The 15565-nt window shown below is 37.0% G+C and overlaps 1 protein-coding gene across 1 annotated transcript in view; it reads left to right on the top strand.

The window, feature by feature from the left end:
• rab3ab (RAB3A, member RAS oncogene family, b) overlaps window positions 1-13267 on the top strand; it is a 51128-nt gene extending 37861 nt beyond the window's left edge. Inside the window, exons 3-5 of the mRNA XM_056468026.1 lie at window positions 4507-4625; window positions 5489-5613; window positions 7568-13267. Coding sequence (XP_056324001.1) covers window positions 4507-4625; window positions 5489-5613; window positions 7568-7758 — 435 coding nt within the window. The 3' untranslated portion in view covers window positions 7759-13267. The remainder of the gene's footprint in view (window positions 1-4506; window positions 4626-5488; window positions 5614-7567) is intronic.
• The last annotated feature ends 2298 nt before the right edge of the window (window positions 13268-15565 follow it).

Here is a 15565-nt window from a genome sequence, read left to right on the forward strand (position 1 = left end):
ATACTCATGTACATGTGATTTTTCAGGTTTTTTATTTTTAATAAATTTGCAACAATTTCAAAAAATCTTTTTTCACATCATTGTCATTATCATGTCATTATGCGCTATTGTGTGTAGAATTTTGAGAAAATAAATTAATTTAATTCATTTTGGAATAAGGCTGTAACAAAAAAACATGAATACTTTCCGCATGTACTGTAAATATTGTTTTTTATGTTATTGCAAGAGTTGTAAGTTTAATCTAATATAGCATTGGCTGAATTGTCAGCTACATTTTTGAAAATAACTATGTAGTCAGTCACTAGACCAGTTTTCGCTTGGCTTTGTGCATACAGTTAGCCCAACATTTAATGACTGAACTAAGTGTGTTCATAATTAACAGGCTTCATTTCTCTGGTGCAGTGATGCAGAGATCAGCTGCCTATAATGGTGGATGCTTATTGTTGTACTCACTCTCACATTTCTTGGTAGGAGGAGCTATGTGTATATATCGAAACCATGATAACCAAATCCTGCTTTCCTGGTTATGATAAAAGAGTGCAGGGGTGACTAAAGGTACACTCAAGGGTGACTTGTACAATCATCTACATGCTATTAATTACCACCAAAAATGACTGTAATCTGCAAAAAAAAAAAAAAAAAGCTTTTCTTTCTTGCAAGTTTTTGTCTTGTTTCTTGTAAAATTCTTAAAACAAGAATCATGTTTAGACAAGTCTTATTTTCAGAAATAGTAAATCAAAATTAAGTGAGTTTTTCCTTAAAGCAAGCTAAATAATTTAAAATATGGTTATTTTTGCTTACTCTTTAAGCAGATTATTTATAGCAGATTATTATTTATATAACTTAATTTTAACATATTTCTGAAAACAATACAATATTTTTTACTTGTCTAGAAAATGCTTCTTGATTTAAGAATTTTTTGATATTTGGACTAGAAACAAGAAAAAAACAAGTAAAAATGTGCTTACCATTATAGTTAATGTAGCATTTAAATGTAGAAAGTGTTGCTTTGGTTTCTTTTATTGTTACCAGAGTTGGGTGTGATGAGTTCCACAGTAACGCATTACTGTATTATAATTATTTTTGGGGAACGCAGTAATGTAACTGATTACATTTTAAATTTGTGTACAGTTGATTACAGTTACTAAAGTCAATGTAATTGTGTTACTTACATTACAAATATAGTTTTTAGAAGAAAAAACGGATCTTTCAAATGACGTTTTCCACTGCAACGTCAGTTAAAGGTGCAGTAGGTGATCTGCCAGAATGCTAACGTTAGCATAATAGCTTAGAAATTTTACATATCTTCCCTGCCGTCCAAAACCATGCCTCCTTAAGTCATGAATGCATGAACACGCACCGAATAAATATAACACTAGATCATGTCATTCACCAGTTAGAAAACTCCATGGAGTCGGCGCTAGCGGTGTAGTGGTTAGTGCGTCAACACATGCACTCCGGTGCTTGTGGCGACTTGAGTTTGATTCCGCCTCGTGGTCCTCTGCCACTCTCTCTCGGCTGCCAATGCTTTCCTGTCAATTCTCTCTACTTTCCCATTCAATAAAGGTGAAAACCCTGAAAAAATTATAATAAAAAAAAGAACTCCATGGAGACACGCACTTTGTCCAGCGTAGTTGTTGACAGGCCAGCTGGTGCAGGATCTATATTTCCCCAAAACTGGCATTGGGTTTATATTCGCACATTTTCCTTAATAATATAATTTTAGAAAAGTATTGTTTGCAAATTCTAAATAATAAAATCATATGATCAGCCAGTGACTATAAAATACAACATTGTTCACAGTCAATTAAACAGTGCTACTGTTGTTTTGAAGTTATTCCTACATGCTCTTTCAGACCCAATATTATATTTTATCTTCAAAGTACAAAGAGTGGGAGCGCGACACAGGTTGTCACTGTTTAAAAATGAATGAATATGTGAATATAAATCAAACTTCATCTCAGTAAAGATAGCTAGACGGAAGAGCGCTATTTACTTCATTCGTTTGTTTTCTTTTCGGTCTAGTCGCCACAGCGGAATGAACCGCCAACTAATCCAGCATATGTTTTATGCAGCGGATGCCCTTCCAGCTGTAACCCATCTCTGGGAAACATCCATACACACACATTCTAACTCATATACTATGGACAATTTTAGCCTCCCCAATTCACCTGTACAGCATGTCTTTGGACTGTGGGGGAAACTGTAGCACCCGGAGGAAACCCACGCAAATGCTAATTACTTATAATTTGTTATTAATCTAAATAAAAATCAGAATCAGATCAGAAAACAGAAGTGCTAAAAACAGAAATATCCTGTCATCTTTTACATTACATCTACGTTTACGTTACCAAGACAACACGTGACTTTTAATTTTCAATTACTTCGTACATTGCTTGTTTTCATCTCCTTTTACATTTGAACGACAAAACGAATGCTTATATCTATGTAAGCAAATATATTATCGATGCTGTAAAAGATACTCCATGAACTTGAAAATTGTCAATCTTTCGAACACAATCTACATAAGCTTTGCGAGGCTAAAATAATTTCAAAACATAGCTGTCTAAAAGTAATACTTCAGCCATGGTGTCATGCTTCTGATCGGGGTTTTAAACTGCATAACGTTATTTCCCTCCAGCGTACAAAAGTAAATCCGAAATTGATTCAGGATTTAGAAAAGTTTTGATTCTGCCTTTTTGGCAAAAGCCCTTCCAAAAAACAATCTTTCTTTTCATGCATAGAAGGCCACGTTTGTCTTTCAGAAAGAAGCCTTTTAGGTTGATGCAGCGTGTGCCTGATGTTTCTCTCTGTCAGCTGTAGGTGGCCGTGCTTCACGTGTACGTCCAAATGACGTATCTGTCTTCTGCGTGACTGGCTAGGCAGAAAATGTTTTTGTTGACAGGCAGTTAGAGATACCTGTCGTAATTGAGTTATTTGTCGGTCCGACAATTTTTAATTGGACATTTTTAGTCTTATGCCTTAACCCAGAATATAAAAAAACATATAAGTACATTTAGACCATTTTCTTTAATCATTACTAGGCCCACACTGAATCTGCACGTACAGAATTCAGCAGATTTTTAGCCCATCATTAATTCTGTTTATTTACTTGTGTAAATATGTGTAAGTTTATAATTATTGAGTTTTTAAATTAATTTCAGTAATAATATTGACTAATATGAAACTATTCTTATGATTTATTTACAATGCAATTTGTGAAGTAATATTTTCTGTCTTTTAGTAGATATATTATATGAGAGACTTGCTTTGTTTACCAAATAAAGTGGATATAATTAGATTTGCATAGTAAACATTAAATAAAAAGTTAAAAGGTATTATTTTTTATTTCATATATTAAGTTTTTAGTTATGATACTCCCAAAATTATTCCGCATAAATCTGCAGATTTTTAACAAAAATCTCTGCAGAAATATCACAAAATGTCTGCAGATTCTGTCTGGTCCTAATTATTACTATTGGAATATAAAGATACTTTCAACCAGCACAAGAGATAATGTTTGTGAAGACAATCACCTACTGCACCTTTAATAAGCATGCGCTTTTAAATTGCTGGAGAACACGAGCTGAAATGGTTGCTGACGAGTGGTTGCTTCTTCAAGTGTAAATACAGACATTACTTAGATTTTATTGAGTGTAAAAACAAAAATATTACTGTAAAATACAATCTCTAAAGAACTTTCGACCAGTCCCTCGACCAGCAATTGACAACTCGTCACCAAGGAGGACACCAGCGACCAAAAACACAGCAGCCCAACTCAGCATTAACAGGCTAAATTGGATTTTTGTGCAGAATCGGGAGTGAAGGTATCTTCTGAATGTGAAAAAGAAGCCTAGCTGCTTATGGGGCCATTTACATATTGCGTCTTTTGTGCGCGCAAGTTCGTTGTTTCCAATGAAAATAACACACGCGCATATTGGGAGCACTCGCATTTTCCAGGCGCTCTCAGTTGAAAACCGCTAGTGACGTGACAAGAACTGACCGGTTAGCTTCATACTTTGTATGGAATATACACATTTCAGTAGATTAATTACTTCAGACAAACACAGAACACTGCAGTGCTTTTTCATACTGTGGATGTCAGTGGTTATAGGAATTCAATTTTCTTCTTAATGTCTTCTAAATTTTGTGTTGAAAAAAAAAATCAGGCTTGGAACAATTGAATGATGAGAGAATTTTAAGTTTTGGGGCGAACTATCTCTAAGTCTTTTGAATACTGTATGTCAACCTGCTGAGTTAAACCCAGTGTAATGTTTTTTACTAAATATTAAATTACTGAAAGAGCTGCAGTTTATCTTGTATTTTTTATAGGTTTTATATGTTTTCAAAGTAACTTCAAATAAAGTAATTAGTAATCTGATTACTTTTTACATGAAGTAATTAGTAATGAAATCAGATTACAATTTAGTAGTCAGAAATTTGTAATCTATTACTTTTTTAAAGTAACTTACCCATCACTGAGTGTTACTTGCTATTTCTTCACAGGACACAGCAGGGCAGGAGCGCTACAGAACCATCACCACCGCTTATTACCGTGGAGCCATGGGATTCATCCTCATGTATGACATTACCAACGAGGAGTCTTTCGCAGCAGTGCAAGACTGGTGAGTTTTCTAAACATAAAAATATTACCAACACAGCCTCATTGGAAATATTTGCTTCAGGATATATTTTTGTGAAACCTCAAAAACTTTTATAAACATACTTTTGACTGCACTTTCCTTTTCACACTAATGATATTTAAAGGACAGGTTATCAACGAAAAAAGGATAAATACCACAAAATACCATAAGGATGTCTTTTACTTGTAATCGGATATGATTACCTTACCTATTTATCTCCAAATGGACAAGTGTTGTACTTGTGATGAAGAGCACTCGAATTCGAGTCCAGAGAAGCACAGTTAAACAGAAGAGATAAGGCCAATGTAAAATCAGGTTAAACTACATGGTGACAGTGCATTTTTCTCTTATGTTTACTTTTTGAAAACACTATTGGTTGGGTATAGGAAAGAGTTAAAGTTAGTGGTTCACTAAGAGATCGATATGACAAGCCCCACCTTCTTGAGGACATGTAGAAGAAGGTTGTGTATCTGAAACATACCACAAAATGTACCATTCATTCATTCATTCATTCATTTTCTTTCAGCTTAGTCCCTTATTTATCAGGGGTCTTCACAGCGGAATGAACCGACAACTTTTTGTTGTTTTACACAGCTCATGCCCTTCTAGTTGCAACCTAGTACTGGGAAACAAAATTTACCATAAAAAACGTATTTCAGAATCGCAAAAATGTAGACAGCACCCTCTAGTGGATTTGTCATCCTAAATGTGCAACGAAATGTACCCCAAACAACTTATTTTACGTTTATCAAAAATGTAGAATGGGGCACATATTTCAAATCAGCCTGGGCTGAAAATTAACCAAACTTTTTAACACCTAATCATGTCTGACTGATCACCCACAGGTCCACACAGATCAAGACATACTCATGGGATAACGCCCAGGTGCTTCTTGTGGGCAACAAGTGTGACATGGAGGATGAGAGAGTCGTGGCCTCTGAAAGGGGCAGACAGCTCTCTGAGCATCTTGGTAAGTCATGCTTGGTGGCTTGCACCAAATATTATTCATATCCTTTCTAGGAATGGCCAGTTTGCTGAAATGAATGTAATTTGCTTAGCATTTGAAATGTGCTGCGCATGATATTCATATATATAATGCAGTTAGCTTCCGTTGTGCCAAGCATTCCAACTGAAAGAGAGGTACACAATGCAAGTTTTCATTTTTAATACTGCATTTCCCACACAGTTAAGCTTTGCATTAAGTAAATTTGAATTAGACCTGTTGTTTATTATAAATGTCCTTTGTAATGATATGATGATGTTGTTTGATGTTTTGGGAATTGAAAATACATGATTAGGCCTGTCTGTAAATAATTATATTGTGACTTATACATTGATTCACACTATCTGTGATTTATTTCTCCCAATCTAGTATGACTAAAGACTATAGAATACACAAGACATGTCACTAGTATATTTTTGAATGGGGAAAAATATAACGGTCAATATGGTCACTCTAGCGAAGAAAGCCCCGCCTTCTAGAAAAGGAGGGGGGAGGGGTTTGGTCTAGATGTGTGTATTTATGACATTTTTTGCAGCTTCATTGTTATGAAATAGTGTTTCATTATATTGAAAAAAAATTACATCGCAATATATAGTTTTAGTTAGCTATTTAGATATAAATTGCAATAGGAATATTTTTTACAATTTACAATTCTTTACAATCTAATTGTCTAATTGTGTCCTCTAGAACAGTGGTCCCCAACCTTTTATCACCACAGACCGGTCAAGGCTTGACAATTTTACCGCACTTTTTTTTACAAAGCACTGCAGAGTTTGGGTGGTCTGTGTTTGTCTGAGATAATTAGTCTACCGAAATGTGTATATTCAAAACAAAGTATGAAGCTGATCACTCGGTTCTTGTCACATGACTCGCGATGCGCTCGTGGCATTCATTCAACTGGGGGCGTCTGGAGGGCGTCAGGAAGTTTGTTACTTCTAACGTCCATTGGAAATAATGACTTGTGCAAACTCTAGAAAAGACGTGATATGCAAACAGCCCTTAAATGGCTGCCATCATTGGCGGTCTCTTGATCTTCTTGCACAGACATGGTGGATTCACCTGATTTGTTAAAAATGCGGATTGTAGATCCTTCCTTGGCAATATGTGGGTCTTCACTGGGCCTTTTCCCCCCTAGCAAAGAAACTTTCCAAAAATGTCTGTTTCTTACTCAATTACTGCTTGTGGGTTAAATTTGGGTGCTCACTGACAGAGATGTAAGCGAGAGAAATAGTCATTTTTCAAAATAAAGATCGTTCAGACTCATTCATTTTTCATTTCATTTTCATCTACTTTTCCGGGGCGGGTCGCACGGGCAGCAGTCTTAGGAGAGAACCAGCCAGACTTCCTGGCCAGCCGAGGCATGGTCCCTCTAGCATGTCCTGGTCTTCCCCAAGGACTGCTCCCGGTGAGACATGCCTGGAACACCTCCCTAGGGGCTCTACTCCGAGCTCCTCCCAGGTGACAGAGCTCCTCGCCCTACGCTAAGGGTGCGCTCTGCTACCCTGCGAAGGAAACTCATTTCGGCCGCTTGTATCCGAGATCTTGGTCCTTTCAGTCATGACCCAAAGCTGATGACCATACATCAGAGTAGAAACGTAGATTGGCCGGTAAATCAAAAGCTTTGCCTTTGCCTAATTTTCTGGTGGAGCACCATGGCCTAGGAATAGAAATAATTAATGAATTCTTGTGCAACCCAGTACCAATTGATCCACGGGCCCGTACTGGTCCACAGCTCGGTGGTTGAGGACCTCTGCTCTAGAAAGAGTCATAAAGGAAGGTAGTGTGAACAGTTTTTGTAAACGTGGTTTCAGTATTGCACAGTGCTTACTATCGGTTGGAAATACTCTGCTTTTGTCAATGGCAGCTGACTGGGTTTCAGAAGATGCATTGGTCTTGATTTAGTTTCTTCTTTCATTCTCAGGTTTTGAATATTTCGAAGCCAGTGCCAAGGACAACATTAATGTTAAACAAACCTTCGAGCGGTTGGTGGACATAATCTGTGAGAAGATGTCAGAGAGCCTGGATGCTGCCGATCCTGCAGTGACGGGAGCCAAACAAGGGCCGCAGCTTACAGAGCAGCCCGCCGCCCCGCACCAGGACTGCGCCTGCTGAAAATCCCACAGCTCTGTCTGCACTGCCTTGCACCAATACACACACACACACACACACACACACACGAAAAAAAAAAACAGGTTTAGGTATTTAAAAAAGAAAAACAAGAAACACAAAACCCTCAGTTCTGCTTACTGCCTCCTATGGCCACACCCTATAGCTCCTCCCCCTTCTTTAAGATTGCTCGTTTTTACATTTAAAACTTGATTTTATTTAATGCAAGATCCATCAAATTTTAAAAGCAAAGCCATAGAGATTGATTAGGAGTGAAATTATGATTCAAGAGTTTAACCCTAGACCTAAGTTTAAAATTTAGGGGCCCAATGGGCACTTTGATGTCAATACGACGTAAAAAAAAAAAAAAAACGTTAAAGATGCAAATCGATTTGATGTCAATTGGCAATTAAAACTACAATAACTTTAACATAGGCAATTTTTGACGTGTTTTTGATGCCAATGTTAGATGTCATTATGGGATACAAAATCCATTGTAAATTTCGAATTTGTATTCATCGGAAAGCTTCAATTACAAATTCGAAAATTACAATGGATTTTGCATTCCTACAAAGCAAATAACATTAAGTTGACATCTAACATTGGCGATTTTTGACATGTTTTTGACACCAATGTTAGATGTCAAATAGATGTAATTTTGACATCAAAATAGTTTCCATGTGTTGTAAGGATACAAAATCCATTGTAATTTTTAGAATTTTTGATCGAAGCTTTCAGATGAATACAAGTTTTCTTATATTAGAATACTTTTGGAGGTCAAAAGAGCATCAATGTGTGGATGTCAAATTGACGTTAAGGTTTTGACATCAAATAGACATCAATGCATTTTTTTAATTGACATTAAGGTAGGATTGTCACAATACTGGAATACTTTGGAATTTGGAATCGATACTGACTTTTTTAAACCATCTATTTATCGTGAACATTTAAGCGCTGTTGAGCTCGTTCTTAAACATGTTCATTTGCTCAACGGAAAAGATTGCGGAGAAGGTCATCAGTTCACGAAACTTATCGTTGCTTTCTAAGTGCAACTACATATACACGCACAGTGGAGCCACGATTCAACAGTGGACCACTCGTATGTCAGCTCATAGACAAACCAGCTGATCGACGTGACGTTTGAAGCGCTCCAGTGTCCCTGTAACTGTGTTTACACTCAGTAAACAGCGGTGAGTTCGGTGAACTGATGACTTTCACGATCTTTTGCTGTCACAAAACACCAAAACACATTTTTTGAGACGTTGACAGTCATATATCTATCCCACGTTGCTAAAAACACGATTAGGACACATATATATCACAAAAAAAAATGAAAACAGGTTGTTTTTGCATTATTTCAAGCAAATTCGTTCTTCCGGTTTAAAAAGAAATTTTTAAGAAACGTCATGGCCATGAGATCCTTGTGTAAATTCCAGCGTGGAGATTGGCTGTTAGTACCGGCCGGTGCAAAATGACGTCATTGAGTTTAACATCTGTTCATTTATTAATGAGAATGACTTGGTTCGAACCAATCAGTGCACTCTATTGTGAATGAGGTGCAACTTCATTAATATGCATAATAGCTTCGAAGACTGTTTTTACTTGTTTCAATGTTCAGATAGACAGCACTTTGTGTTGCCAGCTGTAATTCGAATTAGTAAAAGAATTGTTCGGAGACACGGGTCGTCAGTGTTGCATTTATAATTGTGCCCCCGCGATGACAACACCGCTCATTTGTGGATCCACATGTGTGGATTACAGTGGTCTGCTAACATGCGACAAAAATACATTTGTAAGGAGCATTTTTTACCCGAGAGCTTTGCGCATCTGGAAATAGTGAAATCAGACATACCTTAGTCGAAATTATTTAATTACTAAGTTTATAGTAATATCGCTACAATATTATGGACTGAAAATCCTCCACTTCCACACAGCTCTCAGATGTAAATGCTACTCTCTGAATCACTGTCTATCTCCCCTGCGTCTGTGTTTGTGTTGCAGCTGTGAAAATCAGCTGTAATGCATGTACTGAAACTCCCCTTTTCATGCAAATCTTTCGCCACTCGACACGTCCACCTAAACAAAGCTGGACTCACCCAGTTTCCTGAATTTTTTCTAACTAGACAGGGGGGTTTCATGACCCTTTACGTGCTTTAACGTGCTCAATAGCGCTCAGATGTTCGCGGGAAATGGGCGTCTTAAAAATTTCAGTACCGATTGATACCGAATTCAAGTATCGTGACAACCCTACATCAAGGTGCCCAATGGGGAGGTGTGATTGGGCCCAACTTTGCTTTAGCACACAGTATCAGTTATCTTTAAACTTTTCAATGCCTTCATTTCACTTCATGTTTTACGATTTGTTTTTCCTCCGCACTTCCATATCCCTCATTATTTAAGAACAAATATAAAAAAAAGAGGAATAGGGGAGTTTCTGTATTTATTCCAGATGTGTACATAATAAATACAGTTCAGTATTTAAATGATGCAGTTAGATATGCATATCTAAAATGTTTTGTTATTTTATTTTGTTGAAAATGACTAATTCAGACATATATATAAATATATATATATATAAAGAAAGATAGAGAAGTCAATTAATGCTCTTTTCATGGTAATTCTTTGCAGTGCTCGTCACAAACCTTTCTTGCTTATTTATATTTGTGACATTGTATCTTGTTCACTGCCTTGCCTCATGTTATTTCAGTCCCGGGACTGAAAGCCAGATATCATACACGAACATTCCTTAATGTAAATTCGCATGGAAGGAAATAAAGCCATTTAGGCAAATAGTGGTAGGATTCCTTTCGAAATGCTTCGTTAAAAAAAAAACTAGTCAAGTATATTTCTAGGCAGAATTGGAGTCTGATTTGCAGTCACGCTGTTGCTTATTTCATTATAATAGCTGTAAGCTCGACCTACACCGTGTACTATCAATAATACTCCTATATGCTCTCAAAATTACTAAGATTTGACTGGAATTTCCCCATTAGGACTTTCTAGACTGGTGTGTCCTGTGAACGATTATATGTGGCTCTGTGAAAAAACCAGGCCTGCAACTATAATGCAAATGATCAGTTTCCAAAAAGACAAAAAAAAGCCCAAGAGTATTAACGTTTACATGTGTAAGGCCCTCCCTGATTATTCCTGCATATTTCCTTTTGCTATTCTGTCTTCCTTTTGTGAAAACCTACTGTAAATACATTTGGGTCTTTGGTTTTATGTGTGATCTGTGTCGTATTGATTCTGGGCTTTAAAAAAAAACTATCTAGGTGATATTAAACAAAATAATGAGAAAAAAAGAACTTTAAAGAGGATATAACGGATGTTCTTTCCCTGCTGTTGTGTATGCCTGCTCGTGAATGAATGTGTCACTTTTAATATAGAGCAATATTGAAGAAAATACATTTTAACGTGTCGCAGATTATTTATCATTCTGTTAACATAAACAGAACATTTTTGGGGGTAGGATGTGATGGATATGTGGTTGATTAAGTGGTTTAAGTCCTAGTTGCAAAGTACTGTTGTAAACCAAAGCAGGCAGATAGACAGTCGTGTCTATTGTGGAGCAGGTTTGCTGGAATTTAAAAGAACACCACTTTCGGGCAGGAAATAAGCTCATTTTACAATTCCCCTAGAGGTAAACAGCTCAGTTTTACCGTTTTTGAATCCATTCAGCTGATCTCCAGGACTGGCGAGAGCACTTTTAGCTTAGCTCAGCATAAATCATTGAATCAGATTAGACCATTAGCATCTCGCACCTTTGCTGCTGTACCATATCTGCAGCAGGCGCAATATTTAACAGCTCAGTTTTACCATTTTTGAATCTATTCAGCTGATGTCCGGGTCTGGCAAGAACACTTTTAGCGTAGCTTAGCATACATCATTGAATCGGATTAGACCATTAGCATCTTGCATCTTTGCTGCCGTACCATGTCTGCAGCAGGCACAATATTGTGCATAATACTGTTCAGTGTGTAAATGATGGCGTTAGAGATGCATATCTAAAATGTTATTTTAATTTGTTAAAAAAAATTACTAATTCAGAAATCATGTAGCTTAGCATAGCATAAATCATTGAATCGGATTAGATCATTAGCATCTCGCATATTTGCTGCCGTACCATGTCTGCAGCAGGCACAATATTTAACGGCTCAGTTTTACCATTTTTGAATCCATTCAGCCAATCTCCAAGTCTGGTGAGAGCACTTTTAGTTTAGCTTAGCATAAATCATTGAATCAGATTAGACCTTTAGCATCTCGCATCTTTGCCTCTGTACCATTCCTGCAGCAGGTGCAATATTAAACAGCTCAGTTTTTCCATTTTTGAATCCATTCAGCCAATCTTCGGGTCTGGCAAGAGCAGTTTTAGCTTACCTTAGCATAAATCATTGAATCGGATTAGACCATTAGCATCTCGCATCTTTGCTGCCGTACCATGTCTGCAGCAGGCACAATATTAAACAGCTCAGTTTTACCATTTTTAATCCATTCAGCCAATCTCCGGGACTAGCGAGAGCACTTTTAGCTTAGCTTAGCATAAATCATTGAATAAGATTAGTACATTAGCCTCTCGCATTTTTGCTGCCTTTCCATAGCTGCAGCAGGCACAATGATATAGTGCAGCACCTAGCTGGGGAATATTTTTAGGTGCCGTATAATACGGACAGTTTAGTTTATTCAATTCGCCTATAGCGCATGTCTTTGGACTTTGGGGGAAACCAGAGCACCTGGAGGAAACCAACACAGGGCATTCCACACAGAAATGCTAATAATCAAGGCTAAATAGCAAAAATATTGAAATTTTTGAGTGGGATGCTAATGGTCTAATCCGATTCAATGATTTATGCTAAGCTAAGCTAAAACGGCTACCTCCAGACTTGGAAATTGGTTAAATTGATTAAATAACGGTAAAACTAAACTGTTTACCATTAGGTGATGTGTAAAATGAGCCTGTTTCTAAAAAAAGTGGAGTGTTCCTTTAAAATCTAGACTATATTTGTGGCAAATGCTGTTAAAACAGATCAAACTCTGTTAGATGTTAACATTTAATGTAGGTCAGAAGAGTCATTGCTAAAATCCACAAGGCCCAGGACAAATTGCTGGTCCAAATCTCAACAAACACTCGATACCATACACGCGACCCGAATATAAGAAGTGAGGATATCTTTATTGACATCATAGCTCCATGTAAAATAGCCACGCTATATTCAGATGTGTTAATCATGACTAAGAGTTTGTTTTCCATTTCCTACATGTTTATCTGGATTATTTGTACTCATGCTTTCCATTGTGATTCAGTTTTTTTTATTTTTGATATTATTTCGTTTTTCTGATAATCGGAGTGTGATGTACAAGGGGAAAAAATACACTAATATGCAGTAGTAAATGTACTGTACTTACAATAAGGGGTTTGGTGTCAAAGTGTCCAGTGGTGAAATTTACCAAATCAACTGTCTATGTTGTGAAAATGACTGAAGTTATTCAAATAAAGGTTTGTGCTGTTTACTTGAGACGTGTTCTTACTGATTCATGTGCTGAAACTGACCACTAGAGGGAACTGAAGACACGACTATTAATGTTCACCTAAAAATAGCAGCACCCTTGCTAGCAAATCTCTAGGATGAAGGCTGAATCAGCTGTTGTCATGGTAACACTCAGCCGCATGTGGTCCATGCGAGAAGAAGCCATGGATTGGCTGAGAAGGAAACTGCTAGGTTAGGTTGCAGTCAGGCCACACTTGTGCATTTATACAATTGCAGGAAAATTAAATATGAAGCTGGTGGTTTCTGAAAACCCTCGTGTTCACGTATGTTTTTACATTAAGGTCATGATTATTATATACTCCAAAAATACTTTTGAAAGGTATTCAGATTATATATATATATATATATATATATATATATATATATATATATATATATATATATATATATATATATATATATATATATATATATGCCTGACTGCCTCTGGCATTTTGAAAACGCGGTTATTATTTGGGTGGTAGGCCACTATGCTATTATTTATTTTCACTGCTCACTGCGCGTGAAACAACAATCACCAACCAATGAGAGTGACTGTAAATGTAAGAAAGCTGATTGGTCAAAAGTGACTACCTTTATGTGTGTGCGCGCAAACACAAACTGAACACAGCTTTGCTGCTCGCAGTTATTTTTCCTCTCGGACTCATTCTCATTCTCTCTCTGTCACACACACGTATTCAACACTCACCAGTTAATGCCGGATCAATTAAAATAAATACCGGAACGCAAAATACCAATATCTGACATTTCCCGGAGCAAGATCATCTCAAATTAAGGACCGCGGCAAACAGTTCATTTGCGTACTTAACACACAGGACTTATTCGCCATCTGTGAAAGGTTTCCTTTGCCTCGCGATCTCTAATGAGGCAAGCAGCACTCGAACTCCCAGATGCCCCTGTCCAAACTCCCGTCCTGCCCCTGCTGTTTTTGTCCGGTTTGCACTTTATGCTGGAGCTCCTCACACGACTTCTTTCGGCTTTCACTCGGCTAGTACTTTGCTGCGAAAGCTGCATGGTGGGTTTCAAAATGTCTCCAAACATTTGATTTTTTTACAAGAGGAAATGCGCTTTCTTCAAATCAGACAGAGCAGAGCACCAGAGCTTTCAATAAAAGCAAATGTTTCGGCCCACTCATTTTGAAACTTTCGATGTTCCTCAGGATTATTTTCTTCTTGCCATCATGAGCACTCATTAATGTTGTTTGAATTTATGTGCGCGCGCGGTTACCATAGAAACGTAAGTTTATTCACAGCGCCACACACATTGTTCGAAACGTTTTTATTCTTTTTCCTCAAAAAAAAAAAAAAAAAAACAATAACGAGGGAACTGTAATTGTATTTTCAATAGGAATCTGCTTTCTAGTTATCTGACGATCATCTTTCTTTTTAACTGAAAAATATTATTTAAGAGGGACAGCAGGAGAGCCACGTATTTTGGTCAAAGAGCCACTTGTGGCTCGCGAGCCATAGGTTTCCGACCACTGTCCTAGAGGAATCACTGAGCTAAAAACACTAACAACATGTAGCATTACACATTGTTTTCTTGTGTAAAACAAGGACACATCTCTGTATAATTGCAATTTATATTGTTTATAACTGTAATGTTACTGGAATGAATCAGACATGATGCAGAATTTGTCAATATTTTATGTCGTTTATTTATTTTAATTTTTTGCACTAAGTAATTCCAAAATACAGGAATTTGTATCCACACCATCCACTGATACAGATAAAATACTAATGCTAATCTACTCGGTCTTCTCCGTTTGGCCACAGGTTCTCATCCACATCACATCTTATGTCATCTAGAGCAATACACCTAGGAAAGAATCTTCTTCCTCTTTCAGCCACTTCTCTATTTCTGGCTGGGTCCATGTTTACATCACAATACAAACTTATTCAGCAGTTAAAGATGCTTAGGCTGGTCTAAACTGTTGTTGTTTTTTTCAGATGGGACTCGGAAATAAAGGTATGACAGCTTTCATTGTGGCAGGACCTTTTCAAAAAGTACAATGTTGCATCTAAAAGGTCAAAAATGGTACCTCAAGGTGCATATTGGGTCCTAGAAACGTACTTTTAGACAAAAATATCCACCTGTGAAGTACAACGATGGACCTTTTAGGTACAAATGTGTAACTTTAAAAAAAAAAAACATACTGCCCAACTGAACACGGTCTCATTTGATACATGCACTAAAAGACAGAAAATACTACTTTACCAACTGTATTGGGCATTATCTAAACATTTTCATATTCAGTTAATATAAAT

This window comes from Danio aesculapii, chromosome 11 (assembly GCF_903798145.1).
Source record: "Danio aesculapii chromosome 11, fDanAes4.1, whole genome shotgun sequence".
Lineage (NCBI taxonomy): Eukaryota > Metazoa > Chordata > Actinopteri > Cypriniformes > Danionidae > Danio > Danio aesculapii.